Genomic DNA, 19,681 nt, shown 5'->3' with positions numbered 1-19,681 from the left:
ATATATATATGTGTGTGTGTGTGTTCGATTGTTTACTTTTGATTACCTATCAAGGCTCAATGTCATGTCATCATTCCACGGCACTCTATAGAATCCTTCTTCAACTTTTTGGGCTTCCGTATCATTCCGGAACAAACGGGCTTCGTAACCAAATACGAGCCACTCGTCTTCCTTAGCATCTCGTTTTCGTTTGTCTTTTCTCTCGCCCAGTTGGCTCTGGTTGCTGCCGGTGATCACTGGTCTAGGAATGTATCCTTTAGGGCGCCATGGCTAGAAAGTCGGGTATAGATTCTACCTTTCCATCCCATGCGATTCCATGAGTGAGTTATTTATGTAGAATTATTGCCGTGTATGTGTTGATACGTGTGTGACCTCGGCGGGAGATAAGGAAGAAAAAAAAAGAGGACAACCTAAACGGACCGCCTTTTTTTTTTATCTACAGCCTTTAATTTTTCTTTTTATTTTTGAAATCGATTTACTGGGACAACATTTTTTTTAACATTTAATTTTTTTTTATTAATTTTGCTGTCGATATCTTTATTATTTTCATGCCAACCGTTTTGCGGCTCAACAAGCAATGGATTGCTGCACTTGTTATTATCACCTTGATTTTGGTTTCGTCGTTCTTTTTTAGTGGAAGACAGGCCCAACCTCCAGCCATACCTCTTCCTATTGTTGAGATAGAAAGCTATTGGCCATCGCCTGTCGAACGGGCAGTGTGTAAGCCGAAAATATATGTCTATGAGGCCTCTAAGGATTTCCAAGTACCTGAATCGGTTCAGGATGGAAGATGCGATGAGTCCAATTACAATTCCGAAATCATTCTTCATCGTCAATTGACTGATCCCAATAGTAACATCAATAAGCTTTATGTGACCAAAAACCCCGAAGAAGCAACCTTTTTCTACATACCTTTCTTTGGCAGCTGCTACCTTTATAACTGTTGGTCTAAGAATGAATGGAAGTGGACTGAGCGATGCGATGTTGATGAGCTTTATGTGGACCCTATGATGAATATGGTTATTAATGAATACCCGTATTGGAACAAGACTCAGGGCCGAACTCATATAATGGTGCATCCGATGGATCAGACTTTTACGTATTACAAGCACAACGAGCTCTTCCAACCTGCCGTTTTCTTAAAGACAGTTGGGGACAAGCGCCGGAAATGGATGCACCGCCACAGATACCACCGTGATATTGTGATCCCTTCGGCAACTCGCCTAATTCACCACCTCAGATACAATCCCGAAGACTATGTTACTACTGAAGGACATCCCAAAACCGGCACTCGAACTATATTTGCCCTTTTTCAGGGCTGCTGCACTACGGTGGGCCCTGAAGACGAATACTCTAATGGCATTCGATCGCTATTCCACAAGACTTTTGCCAAATACCCAGGTTATGAAATTGGCGACGTTATTACGGATTTGGAATACGCCGACAAACTGGCTCATGCCAAGTATGGGCTAAGCCCCATGGGCTGGACCCTTGATACTACACGTATCTGGGAGTTTATGGCATTTGGAGTGGTTCCGGTGGTTATTGCGGATGGGATCATTGAGCCGTTTGAGTTTGACGTCGATTGGGATTCATTTGTGGTTAGGGTGAGGCGCGACGAGGTACATCGCTTGGACGAGATTTTACGCGGGATTGATGACAAGACATACGAATACAAGCGCAGAAAGTTGTGGGAGTATGGACGGCGCGTTGGGTTAGAAATGGACGCTTGGCATTTTATTGTTCGCGAATTGTGCCGTATACAGGGTATCAACCAGCCAGAAAATCTCCAATTAGGGTATTAAAAGAAAACAGACTATTTCTTTCATTGTTTCTCTTTGCTTTTATTTTTGTTTCTTTGCTTCACATTTATACACACTTTAATCACTTTATTATTTGTTTCATTAAAAGATCTATCTTTCGTATAATTCAATATATTCATCGACATTTTGCTTTTTACATGCCTCTACAGAAATCAATAAGTGGGATGATTAGTTGACAATTTTTGATTTTTGATCTTGGATCATGACGACTGGGTTCAAAGGTCCATTTTTCTATATATACATCTCTTTCTGTGTATTCTATATTTTCTCCACTTGTAAAGACCTTACCTCTGCTTCATCTGCATAATCAAGGCCACCTTCTTCCGGATCATGGCACCAAACAACTTACGGTTGCGTTGGATGTTGATACGTCTCCGTGCGACGTTTGGCTTCTCATAGTTGGTGTTGGCACGCAACTCACGCTTGACATTGTTCTGGTTAAGGATAGCATTGAGGCGACGGTAAGCACCGCTGGGATTTCCGCTGATTGCAAGGGAACGACCAGAGTAAGGCTCGAGAGAAGTTGAAAGGTCTTTGGAGAGCTGCATTGGAGGAGCCATTGTGCTGGGCAAGATATTGTCTTCCTGTGGTTCATTCGACTGGGTGACTGCACGTGTGGGGGTTGTGGTAATTGTGCGAATGGACTGGAAGGGTGCAAGAGGCATGAAGCCAAAGCGGCGGGTAAGACCTACGAGAGACTGTCGCAGGGCCATGTGTATCTATGTGTGTTAAAAACCGAGTGTTGTCTAGGACGAGGCTCGAAATTTCAATGTTTGTTTACCAGTCTCGCTCACTCTTGACTAGACAGGCGATATGACAGTCACTAAAGTGTATCTTTATTTGGTAAATAAATTGGAACATATTTATATCCCGCTTGTGAGAGGGCACAAGGTGTAGCCAAAGCGGAGGCGGTCATGAAAATAATGATAATTTTATACAAAAGTATATATATGTATATATGAAAAAAAAAACAGGGCGGTTGAGATGGTTTAAAAGAGAGATTTTTTTTTACTGAGTATCTATACTTGAAAATAGAGAAGGGGCAATATTGCATGATATTTTGGCATGTTTTTTTTTGTTCTTTATTTCTTGTGTACAGAATGTATTTTTTTTTCGTTTTCCGAGGTTAAAGAAGTATAGATTGTTGACTACTTTATGGTCCTCAAGTACAAAGCGTGTATCTTGTGAGATTCTTATCTGAAATCTGTTTTTCTTATTTTGGACAAGGACATGGGAACAAGCCAGAAAGAAGTTGTCTTAATTTGGGTGTTTTTGATTTATATTCTTACAGATACAGAGAGAACAGCAGGCTACCAAAATTACCCAGAAGGAAATAGGGCGGAGTTAGCGGCCTATTTCTCAGCAGCTTTTTATTTTGCACAGTTTTCATTTCATGCACCAAGACGAACCACATCTGTCCGAATCGAACTCTGAGTCCGGACGGTATCACCACCATGACAACAAAGAAGCCAAAAAGTCATATTCCTCTCCAGATTAATTTTTAAAGTTTGGTGACAGCAAAAAAAAATAGCAAAAAAGACAGACTCCACCTGACAAGTACGCTTTTGATTTCTTGTATAAAATATAATTATTTTGGAAAACTGTTATTAAAACAAATAAATACAAGCACTTTATTTTGGTTTCTTCTTCTTCTTTTCTTCCTATACCTTTCTTAATATCTGATACTTCTCTGAAGATGCTCCGTGTGTCTTGTATTCTCTACCTCCAGAATGTCTGGTCAAGTCCCTCACGTCCACACTCTCTCTTGTCATCTGTCTCAAGAGACACACATGAGCAGCAGCTAGAGAACCCTCTCCATTCTGGTATATAAATGTTTTATATTCTTAAAAATTTTACTCCCAATTTTGGAAAGATGACTGATGCTGTTATTGTCACGTTTAGGTTTTATTGTGGATCATTTTCACCAAACCCAAGATGAACTCCATACATCCCTCTCTGAACCTAAATCAACGCCAATAATTCCAAGTTCCCCCGATATCCCACAAGTACTCATTCAACAAGATACCGCGATCGCAACACTACAGCCCACCACTTCTGCTACCTCTGCTCTTTCTGCGCTTTCTGCTCGCTCTGTTCGTTCTATTCGCTCTGTTCGTTCTATTCGCTCTACCCGCTCTATTCGTTCTGCTATCTCTGTTCATTCTGTCCACTCTGCACACTCTGCTCACTCCGCAAACTCCGCACACTCTGCTCACTCTGTTTCCTCTGTTCACTCTGGTCACTCTATCCACACTGAATCTAAAGAAGCTAGACTACTTGTGCCTGAGTTAGTCTCAGAATCATTAGTCAAAGATGTGTTTGTGGCAAAAGTCGATCAAACACCTGTCTCTCTGGCCGATCAAACGCCCAGCCCAGAGCCAGAGCCGGTCCTTGTTCCAGAACCTAATTTGGCAGAGCCATTCATTATCAAAGAAGAAGAGAACCTAAATGAAAAACCAGTCAGCCTGTTGTTAGTCAATGATTTGTCCGGGACTGATATTGTGGAAGTACAGAAACATGTCGGCGGACAACAAGAAAAAGGTCATGACCCTGAAATTCTCGTACATGTCCAAAATGTCGATATCTTGCCAGAAACAACAGACCAGGGGTCAGAGGTGGACTCTAGAAGTGTCGTTCTTGAGTCTGATAACAAAGTAGAAGTACTACAGGAAAAAACAAGTGTAAATCCAGAGGCTACTGAGCCTACGACCGTTCAGTTGGATACAGACTTGATTGTCCCTATACCTGATCAAGTAATCGAAGTAGTGGACGTTATACTTCCTGAAACTTTCAGCAAGCCACTCCCCGAACTTGTGACTGAAAAATTGTCCGATAATGCGCCAGATGCACTCCTTGTCTTTGAAGATAAAGAAGACGCTGATACGCTGCCCGTGCCAGTTGCCACAGATTCATTGTCATTGTCATTGTGTCCCACTGTTGATAGCCCTCGTGAGTCAGTAAATGAAATCATCGCACTGGACACAGAGATTCTTCCCGCATCACCGGTTATTATTCAGTCCGATCCGCAAGTGGATCATAGCACACATACTACAGCACAAGTACAAGAAGAAGAAGAAAAGAAAGAGGAAAAAGAGGTTGTTACTACACCTGCAACTGATATTGAAAACAAACCATTGCCATCCTTCCCTCTTTTGATCTCAACTGCTTCGAGCACAACTACTGATGCTTCTAGTATCCAGAGCGATAGTGATGATGATAACTCTGTATCTTCTTTGCCTCCTATTGCCGAAGAAGATGATTTCTCACCACCAACCAGTCCTGCCTTTTCAGACTTTGGTCCCGCCCGTACATATTTCCACAACCCCGACAGAGCAGCAAATCGACACAGTATGGTTGAACCCTATTCAAGCTCATCGATTGCTTCGTCAACATCTACTCCACGCACACCCCCAACCTTTGGAACTCCTGTCAATAAAGACGAAGAGATCCACGAAAATCTCTTCCGTCGCGAGTCTCACAAGCTGAACGCAAAGCGTAAAGATATTGCCAGCAAGTTCAAACGCGCATTTTCTACCAAGAGAAAGGCTTCTATTTAATCTCCCGTATATCTTTTTTTTTATATTTATTTATCTACCTCTTTATTTCTTGTCTATACTTAAAGCTTGTCTCACCTGCTATTGCATTTATATTACCATTACATGTATTATTACTATTATTACTATTACTATTATAATTATAAATATTCTTATTTTATTTTATTTTATTTTTTATTTTTTTATGAGACGCAATAAATAAACACTTTCTATGTCTCTACAGATACTTGCTTATCGTACCCTTACAATGAATCATAAGATACATACATATACATGTATATTACCAGACATGTAAAGAATAATGGATATTGGCATATGAGCAAGGGCAAGGGCAAGAGTGAGACTTAGAGTTAGAGTTAGAGTTAGAGTGAGAGAATATGTGGGTAGTCTGGAAAATGATCCAAGATTATACAAACAATAACATACATAAAATGATTATAAATGAGTTTCTAACATAACCTTAGATAATGTGAAGATACTTATTCGGTGCATTGGGTTTTATCTTATTCTGTTAATGAATTCTGTCTCATTTTTTATAATCTCCGTATATACTTAGTAGTTTATTGATCTCTTATCATACGAGAATATATAACACCATGAGATCAATACAAGCAACGTGGAAGCACCAACCAGAAACTATAAATGAGATTTATATTTCATTAAAAAGAAAAAGAAAGACAAACACTGAAACGTGGTGTATAAGTCTTACCGAACAAAGTTATATAGACCTTGCTCTTCTCATAAAGAATGAGCAGAACACGCCATTCTGCCAAGTAATAAAAAAAATTAAGGTCTTTCATTAACATTTGGATCTCGGTGAGTTCCGATGGCCACTGGTGGAATTCCCTGGAAGAACCAATACATTTTTCTGGAATACATATATTTATACTACTACTTCTAATAATAATAATTAATAATAATTATAGCAATATTATTAATATTATTAATATTATTAATATTATTAATTAATATATAGATTTGGCCACATCATTTGCTTTCATTTATAAATAAATAAGAGTCAGTGAGTACAAATGAATAATGTCCTACACTGTAAAATCATACTTCTTGATCTGATTTTTTAAAAGATGGAATATTTTAGTAATATTTACGAGTCTTTATTGTATCAATATTATTATTATTATAACGATCATAAGTTCATTTCTCTACTCTATTTCGCTCTAATGTACTGTACTCTAGTTTATTGTATTATATTCTTTTTACTTGAACAAATTAAATAGTCTTGTTAAAATTATATAAAGGATTGTTTAAATAAGTATTTCTTAAGGGCACAGTTCAATAATAAAAGAATATATCAAACGAAAAGATAACAGAGGGTTCGTCGTATTTTGGTAATCATAGTACTTTTAATGTCAATTTTGATATTTTCTTTCTTGAAAATGGAGGTCGGATTTTTTAGGGGGGAAATAAAGTAAAAAAAAACACTACTGGAAATGACAAGATTTAAAGCCCCGGAATCGTAAGACAATCTGCAGCGGTTACATTTCAAATTATACATTATATTTGATGTATCATTATAAATCGATCTTTACATTTTGAATTCTCTTTCGCGTTCTTTGTTAGAAACAGAAAATAGTCTATTTAAATAAGCAACACAAAATTTCATATATTATATTCACTATGAATCTGGCAATCTGACACTCTTGAAACCATTAATTTAATTATATATATATATATGAACTCTTGCTCAATTCAACAACCTGAGTTCATGGATTCCTTTGATCTCCGAGCCTTTAAAAATAATATTGCTTATATCTATTACTATTCAAATTTCTGTTTTGTAATGGTTGGTTTACATTATATAAGTGTGTAGTGTATATGTTCCTGGTATTTAACAGTCCTAGAGATTGTTAACTTGTCATGTTCAGTAACATTAAGGAACAAGAGCTTGGCTGCAAGGTTTTTATTTCACCCAATTTTGATATTTTCATGAATAAATGGATTTTCTTAAAAAAAAAAGTAAAAAAAAATGATATTTTGGCCAATATTTGAGCAACCATTATCAAAAAGCGTCTAAATAGTGGATTTTAATTTGCACTACAAGGTTACTTAAACGTATAGAAGCACTTTGCTTAACTTGTTTGGACATATAGCTGAGTTTCTGCCTTTAACTTTTTATTTTGATCAAAAACGTTCTGTTTTATTACAATTTCTCATTTAAGCATTAAACTGGATAATCTTCAAAGTGCAATCGTCTGTTTGAATAAATATGCCTAAAGTTGTAATAGCTATAATAGTAAAGCATCAATATACATTTATATCATATAAACCAATTTAAACAATCTCCAAACAATCTGGACGCTGTTGTAACCTTCAATTGACCTACATAGTACCCATCTCGAAGCTCATAAAAAATAAACCCGTTTATTCTTACCATCACATACAAACCCTTTTTATATTTAAAATGCTTTTAAATGATTATATTCTGAGGATCGTTGAATGCTATTATTGCATTATCAGGTCCCTTTCGTGTGTGAGTGTGTGCTCTCTTGAATTTTTGTGCTTTGACAGGCTGAAAATAATTTATATACTTTAATATAAACCAAAGTACTTTCCTGCAAAATATAATAAACCCCGACGTGCAAACAGCTTGGAAAGATCGAAGCTAAAAGAAGGAAATAACTATCAAGCGTGTAAAGTAGGTATCTTGAAACAGTGATTCCTTCTGGAAGTCGTTATTAAATCCTATGAAATAAAATCAAGCTTTTTTAAAAGACCTTTCTCTAGTGTTTTGCTATATCTTATATTGGTCATTATTAAGAATTATACACAATTATTGGTATCATATATAAACACTTAGATATTATTCTTGTAATAGTCAAAACTCTATTATATTTCTAAGAGAATCAATCAGGCATCGACTTTAAATATATATACCAAGTTTGTTCAAGAGTTTAACAAATTTTAAACGCGTGTGCTTTCTGTTTTTTACCCTAAAAACCCTTGTTTTCTATCATGAGTGGCTGTTAAAAGGATGCGCGAATCAACATCGGGCGTCAGGTTGAATGAGAAAACTAGAGAATTGATCTTTAATGCGCATTGTTCTGGCAAACTCATTTCTTCAAGAACATGATGAGAGTTATATATAAGTTAATGAGCTATTCGCATGAGCAGAATTGCAGTTCTTGATGGTAAATAAGGTTTCGCATTGTTGTCGCTCATCTTTTTCTGTTTTTTTGCGCCCTTTTTTGTTTACTTTTTGCTTTTTTTTCATAGTCTTTAGCTCTAGTAGTCACATGCATATGAAAATAGTCACACATTTCTCCCATTGGTTTTTTTTGGAGGTGTACACGTCAGCGATGGAAGGATACAAGAGATGTGTAAAGTAGATGGAAGACTCTTCATTCACTTTGGTCCTCTTCACTGAAAAGGAACTTGTTAAAGTAGTTGAATTGACGATTGACGTTCTTTCAAAAAAAAGTGTGTGTTTTAGGTACTACCACACTCATCTGTAATCTTTCTTTTTCTTTTTTGGAATGAGTTTGAGTTTGACCAAAGTACAGCATGATTTTACTGAAGTTTTAACAATCTCTTATAAAGTTAGAAAGCTCAAGAGAAACAAAATATTTATAACGATTCTTAAAAGAAAGAAAGAAATATGTGGCAGTTTCTATCGGAAAAAAACTATACACTCTGTGCATCGAGGACACAAAAGTATGAGAATTGTATAATAGAAATATACACATTTGGCCCAATATTCTTATATATCTTCAAAAAGAAAGGGAGATGCTCTAAAAATGACTTAAATTTGGTCTCTATATTTTTAAAGTAAGTTTATGAATTACCCTTTCACAGATAACTCACATTGTAATTGTGTTTCTATTTGAGATAAACAAAAGGGATAAGTAAACATTTAACTTTGAAGGGAATATCCGAATCTCTCGCATATTGTAGCTAATGGTAATTTTGTGTCCAATTGAAAGAAATAATAGAGAAGTAGGTAAAGTTAGGGATCAAATGTCATACTATATAGAATTTGGATTTAGACAAACGGGGTTTTCTTTCTTTTCATAGTATGGTTTATTTCTTTTTAATGCAGTTCTGTTGGGGGCACCGATCTGCCTTGTAAATTGATTGAAATAAAAGGGTGGAATCCTATGGTAGTTGCTACTTAAAGCTCCGGATCATTAATAGCACCTGTGTGTGGATATATAGGAAATAACACTAGTGCCGTGTTCCAGAAATACAAAGATATCATTGAGTCTATAAATATGATGCACTGCTCTATCATACAAAATACTCTATTACTCTTTTGCTCAGAAAAATCTACTGCCATTCACAGGGATATTAATTCTTGAGTCAAGCATTTTCCCGCCGAAAAAATATATATAAAAACATTGTTGAAGGGTGGTCATTCCCCAATCTTCAATATTAATGAGTGTTTTTTTAAGTGAAAAAAAAATGCCATTTTGATCAATATTTGAGCAATAGTTATAAAAAAAAGCTTTTAAATGGTGGATCTTAATGTGCCCTAACAGACTACTTAGACATGCAGAGACACTTTGCTTAACTTGTTTGGACATATAGTTGATTTTTTGTCTTTTAATTTCTCATTTCACGGGTGTATTCAACAATCTTCAAATAATGATAATAGTCTGCTTAAATTAAGTATGCTTTCAGTGGTGATGCTGTCAAGTGAAATTTGGCAAACTATAGTATTAGAGCTAGAGAGGCTATTATGCAATGTAAATTTGCATTACATAGAAAATAACGAGGGAGTCAAAATTTCAATAGAAAAGAAAAAAGAAATGTAATGCAAAATCAATATATCTTTAGACTGACTTTTCAAGGTTACACTATACAGGGCAAGATGAATCCCACTTTTATTATATGCTTTTAAGGGTTCTTTGGGAATTTTGTTTTTTCTTGTAATAGAAGAAGTATACTATTTTATTATATTATTGTTATTTGAAGAAAGAAAGAGAGAGAGAGATATTATGTGGTACACCTAGTGAAAATTCTCAAAATGACAAAATAAGAGATTTAGTGGCCAGCACAACGCTTGCTTATTCCTTTTTTGAGATCGATTTACCGTGAAATCCAGTAATTTCTTGTTCCCAGTAACAATCATTGTTATTTATATTTATTTCCATTACATGTATCAAAAGACTTTTCTCTCTTGTTACTTCTTTTGAGTTGTGGGAGTACACACGTCTCAAAATTCTTTTTGCCCTTTTTTATTTTTTGTTTTAAAATCACAATATAATATAAAATATTATGTACCAACTGATTTTACTGATAGCGTTCCATTCTTTTTTATATACAGTCACAATCAAAAACGTTTCGACCTCTGAGCCCAAAAAATGCATGAGAGAAATCATGGCATGTATTCAACATGCAACTGCTCCTCAGTAATAAAAGCTAAAGCATTCAAACTTCAAATAAAAGATTATATATGTTTATTATTGAAATATAGAAAAAAATAAAAGATCAATATTTTGTATGACCTTCTTTGGCCTCAATTACAGCCTGGCATCGATGCTGCATGCTTCCGGCCAAAGTTGACGAAAGTTCGAGACCTATCCTTCGCCACTCTCGTTGCATTACAACCTTCAGATCTTCAAAATTGTTAATACTGGCCCTCTCGTCACTCATGCGCCTCTCGAGAGCCCACCAGAGATGCTCGATGGGGTTGAGATCCGGGCTTTGAGCGGGCCAGTAGTCAAAACCTCGGATCTCATGGCTATCTTTCCACCACCTCGAGTACGACCCAGTATGACAGCTGGCGTTGTCCTCTTGGAACACGAAGCTCCTGGTTTGTTCCCGCGAAAGATTTTGGAACCAAGGGAGGAAGTTCTGAGCCAAAGTGTTCACGTATTGGTCTTGGTTTACGTTACCATCTAGGAACACCAAAGGGCCAAAACCACCGGCACAGAAACAGCTCCAGATCATCACACTACCCTTCCCCCACTTGGTTCCTTCGATGATATTTTCTTCCTTGAACCTTTCACCGACTTTCCTGATAGCTCTAGCTCCTCCATCATTACGCTCAACTGTGAACCGTGATTCATCTGACCACACTACACCTCTCCACTGGTCATCTGTCCAATTCACATGCTCACGGGCCCATTCCAGCCTTCCTTTCTTGTGGCTTTCGGTTAAAGCTGGCTTGTGAGCTGCGATATATGATCCGAAGCCCAAACGCTTCAGACAACTGATTATTGTCTTTCTGCAGACAAATACCTCCATGTTCTTTAAGGAAGCCCTTAGCCTAGGAAATGAGGCAAAGGGGTCCTTACGAACTATTTGAACAAGGTGTCTTTCTGTCCTCTCGTCAATCTTTCTAGGTCGTCCGGACCCTTTTCTTGGCTCGGGCGATCCTGTCTCGTCCACTCTCTTAATGATGTACTTGACAGTTGACAGACTCATGCCAACCACCAATGAAATCTGGGTCGCCCCGTAATTTGCTAAATGCATGTATATGATGCATCCGTATTTATAGGGATCGGCCTTTTCATATGATCCGTGGGTGTTTTCTGATGAATTTGCGTCTTGCATGTTGGATTTGATTAATAATATTGGGAGAAAACAATGTTTTTATTTTTATTTTTTCGATTTTTTTTTAGGCATTTTTTGCGGGGGTCGAAACGTTTTTGATTGTGAGTGTATATATAATACCACACAGAGTCTAATTGGACTGAAATCCATAATTTTGTGTATCCTATTGCGAAGAAAGAAAGTGATGTTCTTGTAATACATTTTTTTTCATACAGTGTAACTTAACTTGCCCTGTTGCCCGCATTTATTCGCTTATTTATTTTGTACATACTATGATATCATTTACTGTATATCATGGTCATTGTCAAAAATAAGAAGAAGAAGAAGAAGAAGAAGAAAGGGAAAATACAAGGAGAGTGATAAAGTGATAGAGTTGTATCTGCATGGATATACAAGATTAATGTATCTTATCTTATTTAAAGTATAGTTATCTAATGCTACATTTTTATTTGTAGATTCCATATAGTTATAATAATCTGATTTGATCTGATTTGACTTGATTTTTCAAATAGTCTAAAGGTAAGGTAAAGGAAACTAGATATTTTCCAGGCTTGGGTTCAGTCAGGTAATTGTATCAATTGAGTCTATTATAATAAAGTATTGAAGGAGTTATGGGCAGCTTTTATATATATTTGCCAAAAGATAAGATGTCATTGATAGTTAATTAGTTTCAATTATGTTGAATTTATTGTGTAAGCAAATGGAGTCATGGCTATGAATAGTAGTAGTAGTAGTAATGATGGTGGTGGGGAAGGAAAAAGAAAAAAGAAAACCTTAACATAAATAAATAAATTAGTGGTAATATGTACAAATTGAATACAAGATCCAATTACCCAAAATATCTCTTACTCTCTTCTTTTAGATACATATCTCAAAAGAGTTGAATTATAGGCCCTTTTTTACCAATAGATACTTACTGATAAACATTAAGCTTTTCTCTCTTTTTCTTTTTTATTCTTTATGGTGTAAATAGCATTAAAGTCTATATATTTTTACCTGTGGCTTTAGTAACACAGAATAAAGTAAGGTGGGGGAGTAAAGGTAAATGTGCTGTACACAAAATCCAAGACCCTTGTTAAGACAATTGTCAAAATCAAGGTCAAAATCAAGGCCAATGTCAATATACATGACTCTTATTTCATACTGTATCTTATTTTTATTTTAATATTATTTTTATTTTTATTTTTATTATTATTATTATTATTTGCCTTTTATACACACATACATATATATATACACACACACAAAATATCAAATTTAACACCTTATTGCTTAAATCCATCAAACACAGCAGAGCCACTGCATGGTTTTGTGGACAGGATGGCGTCATCCAACTCTTCTTCTGACATGGTTGGGAAGGTTGGGCGATAATACTCATCCTTGATAGCATTGATCAGCTTATCCACGTTAGTTACATCTGTCAACATCACAGTAGATCCTCCCCAGCCAGCACCGGTCAAGCGTGCACCATAGGCACCGTGACGACGAGCAATTTCGCAAATCTGCTCAATTTCCGGGCACGAGCAATCAAACATGTTCTTGCATGAGTCCTGGGATTCGTTCATCAATTCACCCAGAACCTTGACGGTGTTGTCACTCGATTGATCTTCACACGCATCAGAGAACTGGTAAACACGGCGAGCCTCGGTAAGTACGTGATGTGTACGCTGGCGAACTCTAAAGAAGTCTGTCTGGACTGGGAATCTAGACATGTACTTTTCATGAAGCTCATCCTTGGACCAGCCAACCATAGCAGAAACTTCATCGAGAGTATAACCGTTTCCTCCGCTGGCAACTTCCTCGGGGAAAAGTTCTTCGGCACGTTCGAGCAGCTGAGTGAGCTTCTGTTCTTCGGTCAGGCTAGACGAGGCAAAGTAGAGATCCAAGACTTCCTTGAGAGTATCGACTGTCTTTGGCAATCCGAGCGCCTTTGAAAGAAAGAGTCCGGCCATCTTGGTCTCGACGACACGCAAATTGTAGTGGCGGGGCGCGGTAACAAACTTGTCGGCCTTTACGAGAGTGTTGGCAATAACAAAAGCCAGAGCAGGCTTTGTCTGGGGAAGTTTGACACGCTGGGCTGAAAGTCGAGGAACGAACTCAACACGGAGCGCATAGTCCTTTTCGGAAAATACGGAAGCGCTTTGGTCCATTCCTCCAGAGTTCACACCCACATTACGCTCGGCCACGATCGCAATCTCGGTCAGCTCTTGCTTGGTAGATGGCAACTTGTTAGCAACAATAACGGCCAGGGCAGATGCACAAACAAATGCAGCAGAAGAAGACAGTCCACCACCGGCTGGTACATTTCCATCAACCAAAAGAGAAAGACCCTTGGGCTTGTCAAGATTGGCACGCTCCAACATACCCTAAAAATAGGAATAATAATAAATAAAATATAATAATAATAATAATAATAATAATAATAATATCTTGTTTTTTTTTCTATTAGCTCCTTGGATATCTTTTGAATTGTCAAGATGCAAGCCATTGCGATTCAATGCAATTGATAAATGGATATATTGCTTTACCTTGTAGCCACACTTGAAATAGTTGGACCATTCGAGCTCACTGGCATCAATTGTAACCACCTTTTCCTTTCCTTCATAATCAAACTCTCTGGGAGGGTATTTGGGATCCGCATTGGTAAGGCGGGTCTTTGAATCTGCGTCTGTTGTAGCGCCAACGATGACTACATCACGTTCGATGGCCATTGGGAGTACACCAAAACCACAGTAGTCAATATGTTCTCCAATGAGATTGACACGACCCGGGGAGCGAACGATGAATTCGGGTTTACGGCCATAAGTCTCGGTAAACTGGTCGATTAGTCGGTTGTAGCGAACACTGGAGAATAAAGTGAGAGAAGTTTAGGTTATTACAGAATCATAACAAGAATAATGTATGAGTGTATACAAGGAAGATAAAGAAGAAGAAAAGAAAAGAAAAGAAGGAAGGGAAAAAGAAGAAGCTTGTGATATTTTTGCTTACCCTTGTTTTGCAACAGAAGAAATGTCATAGATGCTTTCGAGGGTATCGTAGACAGGGACAGTAACCGACATTGTAATGATAAAAGAAGAAGAGGTTAATGAATAAAGAACTGCGATAAATGTGCGTATATATATATATATATATCTGATATTTTTTTTTGCTAGTTGGTCTTTTAGACTTTATAAGAAAAAAAAAACTAAAATAAAATAAAATCCAATAGAACTGGTAAGGGCTGACTGGTCCTGAAATACAAAAAAAGTGACTTTGGATTTGCTTATGTTATCAAGGCCGTACAAGATCACTAAAGTGTAATTCCGAGGAATAAATGTAATTTCTTATATTCAATTGAATCCAATTTTTTTTGGTCTTTTATCTTTTTCCCAGGTCAAATATTATATTTTTTATATATACACATATAAAATACATAATAACTAGTACCTTTATTTTTGTAATTCATCTTTTTTATATTATGACTTGCTTTTATTCAAGCGTTAAATAAAAGCAACCCAATTTAAGTGTGTGTGTGGGGGGTGGAGAGAAGTAAGTAGGTAGGTAGGAAAGTAAGTAAGTAAGTAAGTAAGTAAGTAAGTAAGTAAGTAAGGCGGACAAAGGCAAACATGCAGACAATTAGAAAAACACAGCCAGCCAAGATATTCAGCCATATAAAGGCAGATAGTCAGTCAGTCAGTTAGTCAGTCAACCAACAGGTTAGCCAGCCAGATACTCACCAGGCGCATCTTTATCACAAGACAAAAAAAAAAGAAAAAGAAAAGAAACGAGTTTCAGCCAGCGCTTGTCCAATAGCACTTGTTTTTCTTTCAGTACATTTTTTTGTAGGCACCCCCCAAAAAGGGTCAAGCGACGGTCCTATAATCGTCTAAAATTGTTAAAAAACAGTGGGGTACTTCCTTTTTATTTTTTTATATATATTTTATATTTATATTTATATATATATTTCTTGTTACTTAATAATCTCAACCTTTGTCCTTTATCTTTATCATCACCCAATTTCACATTGCTTGATTCTCTTGTGCTGTCCTAAATTCACAAAAGAATACGGCTTGCACTGGTATAGATCACCTTGGGTTTAGATAATGTACTCTATGCCTCTTCAAGCAAGACCATCACAATCTCAATCAATCGATTCATTACACAACTCATCCCAGGGTAAGTCTTTAAAGACCCCTCCATTCATTTTCATTATACATTTGGTAAAAAAAAATACATATGCACACACAAACATATATATATATATATATATATATACATGCAGCAATTCCACATTAGCTTTTTTTTAGAGTCTCAATTAAACAAGAATCAACTCATCCTGACTTATTTATTATTCCCATTAGACCGCAGGCGATCCTCCCAAATTCATGTAGAAAGCACACCTTGGATAAACCCAATGATGCAAGGTAAAAGGCAGTAACAATTGACCTCCTCCCTTCCTTCGTCCCTTTCTCCCTGTCTTTTGTTTGTTTGTTTGTTTGTTTGTTTGTTTGCTTTTTTGTACAATATGTCTTATCTATCAATACAGACCAGCCCTCACCAGAGTCTCGTAACTATATCATGCCTCGACACACCGAGTCTTCGCTCTCAAACCCCCACCAAGCGCATCCCCCCCTCCCGCGTGTCTACAACACCCCCCCTCTCCCATCATCTAAAATGAATCGAGCCGTTATTCCTTCCAAAAGAGCGGCTCAGAACAGAGCGGCTCAAAAAGCATTTCGACAACGACGGGAGCAATATGTAAAAGATCTCGAAAAGAGATCCGGCGAAATGGAACATTGGAAGGAGGAAATGGACCAACTTCGACAAGAAAACAAAAGGCTTCGCGAAACAGTCAACAATCTAGAACGACGATTGGCAGAGGTAGCTGGCGAATCTATGCCATCCCCCGCATCTAATACACAGAGTACAATAATGCCCGGGAATTCGCGGACAGGGCAGGATTCCCATGACAACGAACTACTTACTCAGCAATCTACCGAAATCGCACAGGACAATTCAGACAACGAAGAGTGTGGGGAAACACCGTATTCTCCGGGAACTATGACTACCACCACCACAATTATAATTCCTTCCAAATCTAAACGATCATCAATTGCGTCTGACGAAAAATCCTTGGGCCATATTCCTGTTGATAATAATAGTAATAGTAATAGTAATAGTAATCGTCCGGATCTCAAACGTTCATCGACATCAGGAGCAGGCTCATTTCTACCTGTCCCATTGCGTGCTCCTAATCAAACTACCTTTATGTCTCCAACGGAACGACAGTCAAAGGAAGGACAGTGCACGATCGGAAACCCTACCTTACACGACCAAGAATTAACCAAGAGAAGGAAAATCGAACCTTTGAACCATAACCATCATCTGTCTTCTCCCCACACTCCCCACACGCCTCATACACCTCATACACCTCATACACCTCACACACCTCACACACCTCCATTCTCCCAAACTTCCCCGATTCCTTTACGCTCATATCCCATCACTCTTTCTCACCCTGGTTATTCTTCTTCTTCTTCTGCGTCATCTTCTTCTGCTTCTGCTTCTTCTTCTGCACAACAACAGCAACAAAAGCAACAACAGCAACAACAAGGGGATACCCAAAAAACAATATACAATACCCCAGGATTGGACTCGAGTGATACGATGCGACAAGGACTTGGACACCCTATCGCCTTGTCACATCCGCAGCAGATGGTACAACCAGGTCATGATTTTTGGGCATTCGATCCTTCACAAACCCTCGAGCTTGACTTTGACTTTGATCCATTCTTCGAAGACGAGTTAGATCCACTGTCTACAGGTGCCAATGGAGACGACCAGCCAGATTTTGTAACCCATGCGAATAGTGGCAGAGTATTGGACGATCTATTCGCTGTACTCCAAACACGCCAGAGACCTCAGATCCCTATTCAACCCGAAAAAACCTTATCTTCATCTGACTACACCATGGAAACACCCGCTAGAGCATTCATACCTTCTATCATGGGAAATGATGTCTATACTAGTGGTCTTGGTGAATCTGTGGGGAGAAGGACACTTTAGACAATCTCATCATCTTCTTCTTATTCTTCCTCCTCCTACTGCTCCTCATCCTGCTCATTCCTACTTCATTCCTTTATTTACTCATTCCTTCCTCTCTCTCCCCTCCGCCCTTGTAAGAATTTATACATCGAAAAGCAAAAATTTGACTTTCCATCATTCCTCTCGTGTGTGTTTAACTTTCTTCTTCTTCTTTTTCTTTCAACATTACAGAGAACTTCTTTAACTCAAAAAAAAACTTCTTTCTCTTACTTTCTTATCTCATCTCACTTTTCTCCTCCTCCTCTCATTTCTTCATTCCCTATCTCCCTTTTTCTTTCTTTCTCTCTTTTTCTCATTCAACTTCTTGTCATTCTTTTTCTTTTCTTTTTGTGAAATAAGTATTAACAGGAAGTAATTTGTAATATAAAACGCATGTAATTTAAAAAATAATAAATTAAAAAAGGCAAGAGCAATGTTCCTCTTCCCCACGCTCTGTATTTTTTGTCACAATAGATAAGGAAGTTATTTAACCAACATTTTTCTTAAAACAGTTTCCGGTTTGGAAAAAGACATATATCGATAATTCAAGTCACCCCACAATTTTCAGATTTCAAAAAAAAAAAGATTCCGGTAGGTTATGTTTGTACCAGTTAGGTTCCATTTATAGAGCGCCAATGATATGCCCCATGTTCCTGACTTGTGGAACAATTGGAATGCAAAGTAAAGCAAAAGATAAATTATATATATGTTTGTGTGTGTCTATTTGATCAAAAGGGATGGGAATGAATTGTAAGCAAAATAAATTGTAACCAACTGCTACTACTTGGAATATATCAAACGTAATAGTAATAAAATATTAGTCAATGTCATGGATACAAAATATATAAATTATTTCAAACATAATATATATATATATATACAAATCTTCAGAAAATAAAATAAGCAAACAATACTTTGAGAGAATTGTTAAATTTGTTTTGTTTTTGGTGATGAGGAAAAAAAATGATGACATTTTTATTCAAGGTATTATACATACAATAAGCTTTGTCTATAGTAAATTTAGACCAAAGCAGAAGAATTGAGAAGAAGAAAAGAAAAAATACTAATGTTTTGCACATTGGCTGCGCATTTGGATATACAGATAGATATATAGTAGTAACACTGAGAGAGAACTAAGACTAGAATATTACAATTATTATTATTGCTATGGTTATTACTATTTACTCGTTGCAAGTGTCAGCGATTCTAGTGAACCAGCCGGCAGAGACAGTAGAGTCAACACCCTTGAGGGGAATTTCGCTCAAAATGTTGTTGAAGGTAACGTCATCGATGGAAGAGCCGCGAGTAAGGATGGCGGCGTACAGGGTATAAGAGAAAGTGGTAGTTGTGGTAGTGGTTGTAGTGGTAGTAGAAGAGGAGCTGGAAGAGCTAGAAGTAGAGCTAGAGGTAGAGCTGGATCCAGATTCAGTAGAGCTAGACTCAGACGAGCCAGAAGCAGAGCCGGACTCAATGGTGGAAGAGCTAGATTCGGAGGAACCAGAGGAAGAGCCGGACTCAGTGGTGGAAGAGCCGGACTCGATGGAGCCAGAGGAAGAGCTAGACTCAGAGGAACCAGAGGAAGAGCCGGACTCAGTGGTGGAAGAGCTAGACTCAGAGGAACCAGAGGAAGAGCCGGACTCAGTGGTGGAAGAGCTAGACTCAGAGGAACCAGAGGAAGAGCCGGACTCAGTGGTGGAAGAGCTAGACTCAGAGGAGCCAGAAGAA

General features: G+C 37.5%; 6 protein-coding genes across 6 annotated transcripts; 3 read left to right on the top strand and 3 right to left on the bottom strand.

Annotated features, from left to right (window-relative positions):
* The first annotated feature begins 532 nt into the window (after window positions 1-532).
* On the top strand, window positions 533-2,547 carry PHYBLDRAFT_157558 (glycosyltransferase family 47 protein). The gene is made up of 2 exons (XM_018433640.1): window positions 533-1,966; window positions 2,112-2,547. Exon 1 carries the CDS (start codon window positions 549-551, stop codon window positions 1,803-1,805), a length of 1,257 nt encoding a protein of 418 aa, XP_018296529.1. The 5' UTR covers window positions 533-548; the 3' UTR covers window positions 1,806-1,966; window positions 2,112-2,547.
* A 949-nt stretch (window positions 2,548-3,496) lies between these two features.
* PHYBLDRAFT_77151 (hypothetical protein) lies at window positions 3,497-5,598 on the top strand. The gene is made up of 2 exons (XM_018443230.1): window positions 3,497-3,646; window positions 3,726-5,598. Exons 1-2 carry the CDS (start codon window positions 3,520-3,522, stop codon window positions 5,378-5,380), a joined length of 1,782 nt encoding a protein of 593 aa, XP_018296528.1. The 5' UTR covers window positions 3,497-3,519; the 3' UTR covers window positions 5,381-5,598.
* Window positions 5,599-5,951: 353 nt separating this feature from the next.
* On the bottom strand, window positions 5,952-6,893 carry PHYBLDRAFT_62748 (hypothetical protein; the record flags this gene model as incomplete). The annotated part of the gene is made up of 3 exons (XM_018441009.1): window positions 5,952-6,013; window positions 6,087-6,245; window positions 6,740-6,893. The coding sequence occupies 3 exons, from the start codon at window positions 6,891-6,893 to the stop codon at window positions 5,952-5,954; spliced, it is 375 nt and encodes a 124-aa protein (XP_018296527.1).
* A 3,338-nt stretch (window positions 6,894-10,231) lies between these two features.
* On the bottom strand, window positions 10,232-11,893 carry PHYBLDRAFT_163594 (Homeodomain-like DNA binding domain-containing transcription factor; the record flags this gene model as incomplete). Its single annotated transcript, XM_018434838.1, has 4 exons — window positions 10,232-10,260; window positions 10,428-10,567; window positions 10,619-10,646; window positions 11,635-11,893. The coding sequence occupies 4 exons, from the start codon at window positions 11,891-11,893 to the stop codon at window positions 10,232-10,234; spliced, it is 456 nt and encodes a 151-aa protein (XP_018296526.1).
* A 1,198-nt stretch (window positions 11,894-13,091) lies between these two features.
* PHYBLDRAFT_74616 (hypothetical protein) lies at window positions 13,092-14,953 on the bottom strand (the record flags this gene model as incomplete). Its single annotated transcript, XM_018443028.1, has 3 exons — window positions 13,092-14,259; window positions 14,422-14,737; window positions 14,882-14,953. Coding segments are annotated over 3 exons (1,489 nt in total), but the record flags the coding sequence as incomplete, so codon positions are not given.
* A 1,022-nt stretch (window positions 14,954-15,975) lies between these two features.
* On the top strand, window positions 15,976-18,404 carry PHYBLDRAFT_185215 (basic-leucine zipper transcription factor; the record flags this gene model as incomplete). The annotated part of the gene is made up of 3 exons (XM_018439048.1): window positions 15,976-16,048; window positions 16,234-16,296; window positions 16,419-18,404. 3 exons carry the CDS (start codon window positions 15,976-15,978, stop codon window positions 17,936-17,938), a joined length of 1,656 nt encoding a protein of 551 aa, XP_018296524.1. The 3' UTR covers window positions 17,939-18,404.
* Between the last annotated feature and the right edge of the window lie 1,277 nt (window positions 18,405-19,681).

Source organism: Phycomyces blakesleeanus (genome assembly GCF_001638985.1).
Source record: "Phycomyces blakesleeanus NRRL 1555(-) unplaced genomic scaffold PHYBLscaffold_3, whole genome shotgun sequence".
NCBI classification, from domain to species: domain Eukaryota; kingdom Fungi; phylum Mucoromycota; class Mucoromycetes; order Mucorales; family Phycomycetaceae; genus Phycomyces; species Phycomyces blakesleeanus.
Note: the sequence above shows the minus strand (reverse complement) of the source record. Positions and strands in the feature narration are given on the sequence as shown.

Excerpts from the sequence above, each read along its gene's own strand:
- PHYBLDRAFT_157558 (XM_018433640.1), top strand. The coding sequence starts at position 549 with ATGCCAACCGTTTTGCGGCTCAACAAGCAATGGATTGCTGCACTTGTT.
- PHYBLDRAFT_77151 (XM_018443230.1), top strand. The coding sequence starts at position 3,520 with ATGCTCCGTGTGTCTTGTATTCTCTACCTCCAGAATGTCTGGTCAAGT. Across the intron at positions 3,647-3,725 it reads AGAGAACCCTCTCCATTCTG|GTTTTATTGTGGATCATTTT; the intron begins GTATATAAATGT and ends TGTCACGTTTAG.